A 10,243-nucleotide genomic window follows, 5' to 3' on the forward strand; every position below is an offset into this window, starting at 1 on the left:
GTGTTAAAAAAATCAAAATATATTTGATTTATTTGCCTTGATGATATCTTTGCACAGTCTTGACATTCTCTCAACCAGCTTCACCTGGAATGCTTTTCCAACAGTCTTGAAGGAGTTCCCACATATGATGAGCACTTGTTGGCTGCTTTTCCTTCACTCTGCGGTCCAACTCATCCCAAACCATCTGAATTTGGTTGAGGTCAGATGATTGTGGAGGCCAGGTCATCTGATGCAGCACTCTCCTTCTTGGTCAAATAGCCTTTACACAGCCTGGAGGTGTGTTTTGCATCATTGTCGTGTTGAAAAACAAATGATAGTCCCACTAAGCACAAACCAGATGGGATGGTGTATCACTGCAGAATGCTGTGGTAGCCATGCTGGTTAAGTGTGCCTTGAATTCTAAATAAATCACAGACAGTGTCACCAGCAATTCACCCCCACACCATTACCTCCTCCATGCTTCACGTGGGAGCCACACATGTGGAGATCATCAGTTCACCTACTCTACGTCTCACAAAGACACAGTGATTGCAAACAAAAATCTCAAATGTGGACTCATCAGACCAAAGGACACATTTCCACCGGTCTAATGTCCATTGCTCGTGTTTCTTGGCCCAAGCAAGTCTCTTCTTATTCTTGGTGTCCTTTAGTAGTGGTGTCTTTGCAGCAATTCGACCATGAAGGCCTTATTCACACAGTCTCCTCTGAACATTTGATATTGAGATGTGTCTGTTACTTGAACTCTGTGAAGCATTTATTTGGGCTGCAATTTCTGAGGCTGGTAACTCTAATGAACTTATCCTCTGCAGCAGAGGTAACTCTGGGTCTCCCTTTCCTGTGGTAGTCCTCATTAGAGACAGTTAACTCTAATGAACTTATCCACTGCAGCAGAGGTAACTCTGGGCCTTCCTTTCCTGTGGCGGTCCTCATGAGAGCCAGTTAACAGAGGTAACTCTGGGCCTTCCTTTCCTGTGGCGGTCCTCATGAGAGCCAGTTAACAGAGGTAACTCTGGGCCTTCCTTTCCTGTGGCGGTCCTCATGAGAGCCAGTTAACAGAGGTAACTCTGGGCCTTCCTTTCCTGTGGCGGTCCTCATGAGAGCCAGTTAACAGAGGTAACTCTGGGCCTTCCTTTCCTGTGGCGGTCCTCATGAGAGACAGTTTCATCATATGGTTTTTGCGACTGCACTTGAAGATACTTTCAAAGTTATGATAATGTTCCCTATTGACTGACCTTCATGTCTTAAAGTAATGGTGGACTGTCGTGGCTCTTTGCTTATTTGAGCTGTTCTTGTCATTATATGGACTTGGTCTTTTACCAAGTTATCTTCTTTATACCACACCAACCGTGTCACAACACAACTGATTGGCTCAAACGCATTAAGGAAAGAAATTCCACAAATTAATCTATAACAAGGTACACCTGTTCAATTTAAATACATTCCAGGTGACTACCTCATGAAGCTGGTTGAGAGAATGCCAAGAGTGTGCAAAGCTGTCATCAAGGCAAAAGGGGTGGCTACTTTGAAGAATCTCAAATATAAAATCTATTTAGATTTTGTTTAACACTTTTTTGGGGGTTTACCACATGTGTTATTTCATAGTTCTGATGTCTTCACTACTATTATTCTGGAATGAGTAAGTGTGTCCAAACTTTGACGGGTACTGTACGTATTTTACACATATGTGAGTACAGATCAAAGCCAGACAACTGTAGTGAAAATGTATTGAATGATATGTACATCAGAAACAAAGTTTACACAAATATACTGCTTGTATTCAACTACACTGAGGGTCCTGAAAAGCAGAGGGAGCTTATGCCCCGTCCTATGAGCTGAGGAGAAAGACACCTGAAGCACAATGGTCCTCTGGTTCCTTTCCCTCTCAAACATCCCTGTTACTGACGTCACACGACTCTCCCCTGAGTGCTGCCTGGAACTCTTTTCTAAACTGTTGTCCCAAAAAGCAGCTCAACAGGCGGTTTGACGCAGGTGTTCAGGCTACACAGACAGATCTCCAGGGAGAATGTCAGGTCTACGGGCTGCTAGGACACGGACGGCCTGGGTACACCATTGGCGTCATGATGGCTGCGTTCCTGGTCATGTGGTACGACAGGTAGAACAGGGCGAAGATTATGAACATGACTGTTAAGACAAGGGTCAGACGGAGACGTCGCCCCCTGCTGTGGTGGTTCTGCGGGCGGCGGCTGCTGAGGTGGCGCTCTCTGACACTACGGGCGGCAGACACACCAATAAATACCATGAGTTGTCGCACATACAGTACCAACATTTTGGAGAGGTATTGTTTGACAGAATAGTAAACTTCTGTAAAAAAATATATAAATTTAGTCAGTCGCACACTCTATTCTTCCAATAATTTAAAAAGAGGGAAGTTCAGGATTTTACAACTTAATTGTACAACTTCAGGATTCTTCGCCCTGGAAGTAGTCTTCTGGGTCAGGAGAAACTGTAATCCATGGTTGGGGTTAAACAGTCACCACAAACTTCAGCTAACTTTAGCCACCACTAGCTAACAATCACTGAAAGTGATGGTATTAGAAAAACTGAATCATGGATTACAGACGGTCCTCTGGAGCTCAGTTGGTTGAGCGTAGCGCTTAGCAACACCAGGAAAAAGGTTTCAATACCTAGGACCACCTGTACGCATTGACTAAGTTACATATACAGTTTCTCCTGAACCCCATAAAACTACTTTCCCGGGTGAGGAACCACCTAACATCAAGTTGTACAATCCCGTTTGAATGATTAAGGCCTTTTCTGCACAATGATTCTAAGACTCAAATCTATTGGTTGTTTGGCAATTCATTCACTTTACAATTCAGGCATAATTACAGTCCAACAGTGAAAACTATCATACATGAGCAGTGATTCACAATTAAAATGATAGAAAAAGCCAAAAAAACACTCAATTTTTAGAAAATCAAGATCCAACATTAATATTATTATATATATATATATATTTTTTTACAGATTTATGCAATAAAATACATTACCAATAAAACATACAGAAAAGGACGAAAACAGATATTCAAGAGGGAAAAACATAAGAAATTAATAAAAGAGATACTGTTAAGGACACACAAAAAAAGAGTCTATAGGTGATATTTTGAGGCACGAACAAGCATTAGTTTCATAGAGCCCACAGCATTGGAAAGAACATTTGATCAGTCAAATGTAGGCTATTGGTGTTTTACATGTCACTTGATATTGTAAACACATTTGGGTTTTATTTTCGTACCAAACATTCTATATTAGGATGTTCAGCCTGAGATTGAGGTATAGCCAGCTATAATAAAGAAAACAATTACTTCTTAAATTGATATTACCTTACATAGGTAGTACATTTATACCTTTGGAAACATATCCTTCATTCAATAATATATTTTTTTTAAATACTAAAAGACGAACGCTTATACATTTCACAATTTATTCACTGATTGTACATGCTTCAACCGATTTTCTTATTCTCCTTCTTTTTAGACTCTAGATTCAAGTCCAAACATATATAATTATGTGCGATTAAAAAGGGTGGGATCCATTTGAAATATATTTAATTGAATTATATCTCTTCAACATCTACAGTACAATAGGTTGTTCCTTGTAGATAAACATTAAAGGGCTCGATTCAGTCTGTAGCACTGGAGATCTGTGGTATATAGTGCAACTGAAATGTGAAAGTAATTTGAGCCGAACATACAGTATGTAGCGTTCCCCGGGAATAATCGGTTTGTACTGTCTCGTCAACTGCATTCGAGTCACACAGCAGAAACAGATCAGCAATCAGCTAGTGTCATTTATTTAAGTGCTTTGTGCAACAACAACAAAAAAACTATAAAATAATGTTTTAATCTTTCTTTTTCATCACAAACATAAAACCAGAAAATATAACCAGTCATGATGAAAGGCTAAATGCTGTGTTTTGGATGGATGGAGAGTGAGAGAGACAGAGAGAGAGAGTGAGAGAGACAGAGACAGAGAGAGACAGAGAGTGATGTGTTTTGGATGGACGGAGAAAGAGAGAGAGACAGACAGAGAGAGTGAGAGAGACAGAGAGTGATGTGTTTTGGATGGATAGAGTGAGAGAGACAGACAGAGTGAGAGCAATGTGTTTTGGATGGAAGGAGAAAGAGAGAGACAGACAGAGAGAGTGAGAGAGAAAGAGAGAGCAATGTGTTTTGGATGGATAGAGTGAGAGAGACAGACAGAGAGTGATGTGTTTTGGATGGACGGAGAAAGAGAGAGAGACAGACAGAGAGAGTGAGAGAGACAGAGAGTGATGTGTTTTGGATGGATAGAGTGAGAGAGACAGACAGAGTGAGAGCAATGTGTTTTGGATGGAAGGAGAAAGAGAGAGACAGACAGAGAGAGTGAGAGAGACAGAGAGTGATGTGTTTTGGATGGATAGAGTGAGAGAGACAGACAGAGAGTGATGTGTTTTGGATGGACGGAGAAAGAGAGAGAGACAGACAGAGAGAGTGAGAGAGACAGAGAGTGATGTGTTTTGGATGGATAGAGTGAGAGAGACAGACAGAGAGTGATGTGTTTTGGATGGACGGAGAAAGAGAGAGAGACAGACAGAGAGAGTGAGAGAGACAGAGAGTGATGTGTTTTGGATGGATAGAGTGAGAGAGACAGACAGAGTGAGAGCAATGTGTTTTGGATGGAAGGAGAAAGAGAGAGACAGACAGAGAGAGTGAGAGAGACAGAGAGTGATGTGTTTTGGATGGATAGAGTGAGAGAGACAGACAGAGTGAGAGCAATGTGTTTTGGATGGAAGGAGAAAGAGAGAGACAGACAGAGAGAGTGAGAGAGACAGAGAGAGTGAGAGAGACAGACAGAGTGAGAGCAATGTGTTTTGGATGGAAGGAGAAAGAGAGAGACAGACAGAGAGAGTGAGAGAGACAGAGAGTGATGTGTTTTGGATGGATAGAGTGAGAGAGACAGACAGAGTGAGAGCAATGTGTTTTGGATGGACGGAGAAAGAGAGAGAGACAGACAGAGAGAGTGAGAGAGACAGAGAGTGATGTGTTTTGGATGGATAGAGTGAGAGAGACAGACAGAGTGAGAGCAATGTGTTTTGGATGGAAGGAGAAAGAGAGAGACAGACAGAGAGAGTGAGAGAGAAAGAGAGAGCAATGTGTTTTGGATGGAAGGAGAGAGAGAGCGAGAGAGGTATGGTGGTATGAGGGACATGACTAGCCCCAGTAGGTGAGGACAAGCTAAGCTTTCATTAGTGATAATGAGTGGGTAAACAAAGGCACAATAAAAAGGGATTGATCTCCTCTCTTTCATCTATCTATCTATCTCTCTCTCTCTCTCTCTCTCTCTCTCTCTCTCTCTCTCTCTCTCTCTCTCTCTCTCTCTCTCTCACTCACTCACTCACTCACTCACTCACTCATCTTTAAAGAACAGAACACACACAGTCAACAGTAAACACCAGCTGCTACTGCCCACTCTCCTCTCCTGCCCAAATCCTGACTTCTGAAATAAGGAAATGATTGCTGAGGCCAAGTATCAGATGATATGTGAAAAAAGTAATACTTTTCCCATATCGTCTGATACTTGGACCTTGGACAGAAGCTAAGTTGGCAAGTTGCAGAAGATTAGTAAATACGTTTAAACGTTCAACTGATATTACTTCAAAATTTAACTAACTGTAGCCTCTTTACTCATTTAACAATGAATTTGTAAAAACTATTAAGGCATTTTGTCTTTGGTTGCTTATAGTATCAAAATGAACACAGTGATTGCATTTGGTGTGATAGGCTGAGAGCTAGCTAAAGTTGCCTGGCGTTAACGCAATGTTTGTACAGCATTGTGATTGTGAATGACCAGCAAAGTCTCATCACTTCTTCAGAGTACAATCATTTAATAGAGAGTAAACTTATAAGGGAGAGGAGATATGAATATGAAATGGACATAACGATTTACAGGGAATGTTACTTTTTAAAGAAATTAGTTACGTTATAACGTTACTTGCATTAAAAGAACGGAAAGTAACTTTTGCGTTTCCAAAAACAACCCTCTGAAGAGAACGAGTACGTGTTGGTCATTCCTTCTTATGCCCAGTAGAGGGCGCACACCACCTTTGAATGGCTTGCATAGCCTAATGTCCGTAGCCCAACTCAAGTAATATTGACAAGACGCAATATCTCATTTATAATTACACATCAGTAAATACCTATATAAAACCAACTGGTCTCAGTAAAAGGTCAGCTCAGGCTACCAATCTGTTATTACACACAGAAACGAACTGGATTTTTATTAAACTATACGATCCCATTGTGTAATTCTGGTGCCATTTCCTGTATAATTAATGGTGAAGACGGAGCAGGATAAATGTCCACTCTTATCTACTGAACCTAACTTGATCACCTTGCTACGCGGTTTGTTTTTATTACAAGACAATAAATGAGAAATATCCTGGAGGCGTGTGAATCCCGCAAAGCGCCTTCAGTCAAGATTCGAGGGGTAACATCTGTAATTTTCTTCTACTAGTTCAAACGAATGTAAATACTTCCACAATAAAGGCTGTTGTCTTTGCCATCTCGCTAGCTAACTACCAGCTAACAAAGAAAAGGAGAAATAATATTGTAAAATTACTTATTTGAAAAATTAACTAAGTAACGGACTACTTACGTTTAAAAAACGAACGCGTTAGTTTACTCGTTACCACAAGAAAATGATTCTGAGTACTCTATAGCGCATTATTTTGTAACGCTTTACCGCCCCAACACCGTTGCCATGCAAGCAGTCATGTTTCCCAGCTCCCTGCTTCCCTCTTGTTGTCAGTCAGAAGGACTCTATTGCTGTAGTCTGCATCTAGTAGGCTGCATTTACACAGGCAACACAATTCTGATCTTTTTTTTCTTTCTTCCACTAATTGGTTTTTTGACCAATTAGATCAGTTCTGAAAAAAAAATCTTATGTGATTGGTCAAAACACCAATTAGTGTAAAAAAGAAAAAGAAAAAAAAAGCTGATCAGAATTGAGCTGCCTGTGTAAACGTAGCCTTAGTATGTTAAGTGTGGATGGAAGTGAATGGTGGTTGATTGAAGATGAGATCTGAAATCCCATAGACCACACATGAACAGATCTGGCACTGCTTTAAACATGTCACACTAAATGTAGTATCGTCTTGTATTTAATGATGATGATGATGATGAATGTGATTTATACAGCACCTTTCTACCAACAGAGATAATCAAAGCGCTATTTCTGTGAGGTTTTCCCTCTATACCCCACCAGCAGACAGAGCCCTGACAGATCTCCCACCGTTCAGGGTAGTTTATAGAGAATCTCCTTAAGACCAGCCCAGGCCCCAGCCCAATCTGAACAGGGTCTTGTTCAGGAGGCACCAAACGGAACAAAACAGACTCAAAACTGGGAAATGTCCCATCTCGGACATGTCCGATAACAAAAACGCTAATTATAAATTTCCCGTTGAAAAACGTTTTAAAAAGTTTTCCGTCGTGTGCCCTAATGAACACGAGCCAAAATCAAACGAGTGGGCGGAGGGCGAGGACGGGTGCTAGAGACACTCGGATAGCACTTGGCGCCGGGTTATGTTGGGGTGGTCCGCAGGGTTGGAGGAGCAGTCATCGTTCCTGTGGCTTAGCTGGATCTTCAGATTCTCCACCTGAGGTTATAGAAACAAAGACCCAGATAAACACTGGATGAATTAATCCGTTTTAAATGATGTGTTTTGAATGATGTGTTTTAAATGATGTGTTTTAAATGATGTGTTTGGAATGATGTGTTTTAAATGATGTGTTTGGAATGATGTGTTTGGAATGATGTGTTTGGAATGATGTGTTTGGAATGATGTGTTTGGAATGATGTGCTTTAAATGATGTGTTTGGAATGATGTGTTTGGAGTGATGTGTTTGGAGTGATGTGTTTGGAATGATGTGTTTTGAATGATGTGTTTTGAATGATGTGTTTTAAATGATGTGTTTGGAATGATGTGTTTGGAATGATGTGTTTGGAATGATGTGTTTGGAGTGATGTGTTTGGAATGATGTGTTTGGAATGATGTGTTTGGAATGATGTGTTTGGAGTGATGTGTTTGGAATGATGTGTTTGGAATGATGTGTTTGGAGTGATGTGTTTGGAATGATGTGTTTGGAATGATGTGCTTTAAATTATGTGTTTGGAATGATGTGTTTTGAATGATGTGTTTGGAGTGATGTGTTTGGAGTGATGTGTTATGAATGATGTGTTTGGAATGATGTGTTTGGAATGATGTGTTCTGAATGTGTGTGTTTGGAATGTGTGTGTTCTGAATGTGTGTGTTTGGAATGTGTGTGTTCTGAATGTGTGTGTTTGGAATGTGTGTGTTCTGAATGTGTGTGTTCGGAATGATGTGTTTGGAATGATGTGTTTGGAATGATGTGCTTTAAATGATGTTTTTGGAATGATGTGCTTTAAATGATGTGTTTGGAATGATGTGTTTGGAGTGATGTGTTTGGAATGATGTGCTTTAAATGATGTGTTTGGAATGATGTGCTTTAAATGATGTGTTTGGAATGATGTGTTCGGAAGGATGTGTTCGGAATGATGTGTTTGGAATGATGTGTTTGGAATGTGTGTGTTTGGAAGGATGTGTTCGGAATGATGTGTTTGGAATGATGTGTTTTGAATGTGTGTGTTCTGAATGTGTGTATTTGGAAGGATGTGTTCGGAATGATGTGTTTGGAATGATGTGTTTGGAATGTGTGTGTTTGGAAGGATGTGTTCGGAATGATGTGTTTGGAATGATGTGTTTGGAATGTGTGTGTTTGGAAGGATGTGTTCGGAATGATGTGTTTGGAATGATGTGTTTGGAATGTGTGTGTTTGGAATGATGTGTTTGGAATGATGTGTTTGGAATGATGTGTTTTGAATGTGTGTGTTCTGAATGTGTGTATTTGTATTATATCGGCTACCTGGTTAAATAAATGAAATGAAATAAATACAGGTGTTATTAAGTGCATGTTTTCATGAGGATAAATACCTCGTAGTTATGCAGGTACTCCTGGATGAGGTAGCGTTCCCGTTTGACCCTGGCCTTCACCTCCGCGGGAATGTCAGGAATCATCCATGCCACAAAGAACTTCACCATGAACACCACGTGCTGAGAGACGAGAGAAGACCCATCAACCAATCAAATAACTAGGAAGTGAAGAGATGGAACCCAAACGTAACCCCTGACCTCACACTGTAAATACAGTAACAACCCAAACGTAACCCCTGACCTCACACTGGAAATACAGTAACAAGCCAAACGTAACCTCTGACCTCACACTGGAAATACAGTAGCAACCCAAACGTAACTTATGCACCTAGAATATCGTTTTTATGGAGGGGATAGATATATGTGGAGTCTCTATGGATTTAAATGCTGTAGGGAATCTTAACTGTTCTTATTTAGTGACTGACTACTATGTAAAAATAAAGATCTGTTTTCTATTCACAGATGTAATCTATTAGCACAGATACTGTAGACAGCTGGTCATGATTTGGGGACAGATACTGTAGACAGCTGGTCATGATTTGGGGACAGATACTGTAGACAGCTGGTCATGATTTGGGGACAGATACTGTAGACAGCTGGTCATGATTTGGGGACAGATACTGTAGACAGCTGGTCATGAATTGGGGACAGATACTGTAGACAGCTGGTCATGATTTGGGGACAGATACTGTAGACAGCTGGTCATGATTTGGGGACAGATACTGTAGACAGCTGGTCATGATTTGGGGACAGATACTGTAGACAGCTGGTCATGATTTGGGGACAGATACTGTAGACAGCTGGTCATGAATTGGGGACAGATACTGTAGACAGCTGGTCATGTTTAGCGACAGATACTGTAGACCACAGAAGGAATCTAAGCATTCCTATTTAGTGACTGACCACTAAGTGAAAAGTATGAGCAGAGCTGGTTGAAATGGCCGGTGGTTCTCCCGATTGACGCATCGCAGTGTTGCGGCGGCACAACAGCCTGTGGTTCGATCCCAGGCTGTGTCACAACCGGCCGTGACCGGAAGTCCCATATGGAGGGATGGCACACAATTGGCCTAGTGTCATCCGGATTAGGGGCGGGTTTTGGCTGGGGGGACTTTACTTGGCTCATCGCGCTCTAGCGCCGCCTTGTGGCGGGCCGGGCGCCTGTAGCCTGACTTCAATCGTCAGTTGAATGGTGTTTCCTCCGACACATTGGTGCGGCTGGCTTCCGGGTTA

At 41.3% G+C, this 10,243-nt stretch overlaps 2 protein-coding genes across 5 annotated transcripts in view; both read right to left on the reverse strand.

Moving 5' to 3' along the window:
• Positions 1 to 3,793: 3,793 nt before the first annotated feature.
• Positions 3,794 to 5,310, reverse strand: LOC127912128 (uncharacterized). Of its 2 annotated transcripts, none has more exons than XM_052480951.1 (3): positions 5,150 to 5,310; positions 4,061 to 4,732; positions 3,794 to 3,985 (listed from the first exon to the last, which is right to left on the reverse strand). In XM_052480951.1, the coding sequence occupies exons 1-3, from the start codon at positions 5,308 to 5,310 to the stop codon at positions 3,880 to 3,882; spliced, it is 939 nt and encodes a 312-aa protein (XP_052336911.1). In that variant the 3' UTR covers positions 3,794 to 3,879. The 2 variants fall into 2 exon arrangements, with proteins under 2 accessions (XP_052336911.1, XP_052336912.1); XM_052480952.1 differs by having other exon boundaries at positions 3,794 to 3,986; positions 4,058 to 4,732.
• Positions 5,311 to 7,146: 1,836 nt separating this feature from the next.
• ano5a (anoctamin 5a) overlaps positions 7,147 to 10,243 on the reverse strand; it is a 111,958-nt gene continuing 108,861 nt past the window's right edge. For all 3 annotated transcript variants that reach the window (XM_052480948.1, XM_052480947.1, XM_052480949.1), the window contains 2 exons: positions 9,014 to 9,133; positions 7,147 to 7,657 (listed from right to left, as the gene is read on the reverse strand). In XM_052480948.1, coding sequence (XP_052336908.1) covers positions 7,550 to 7,657; positions 9,014 to 9,133 — 228 coding nt within the window. In that variant the 3' untranslated portion in view covers positions 7,147 to 7,549. The remainder of the gene's footprint in view (positions 7,658 to 9,013; positions 9,134 to 10,243) is intronic.

The sequence above is a fragment of the Oncorhynchus keta genome, chromosome 26 (assembly GCF_023373465.1).
Source record: "Oncorhynchus keta strain PuntledgeMale-10-30-2019 chromosome 26, Oket_V2, whole genome shotgun sequence".
Taxonomy (NCBI): domain Eukaryota; kingdom Metazoa; phylum Chordata; class Actinopteri; order Salmoniformes; family Salmonidae; genus Oncorhynchus; species Oncorhynchus keta.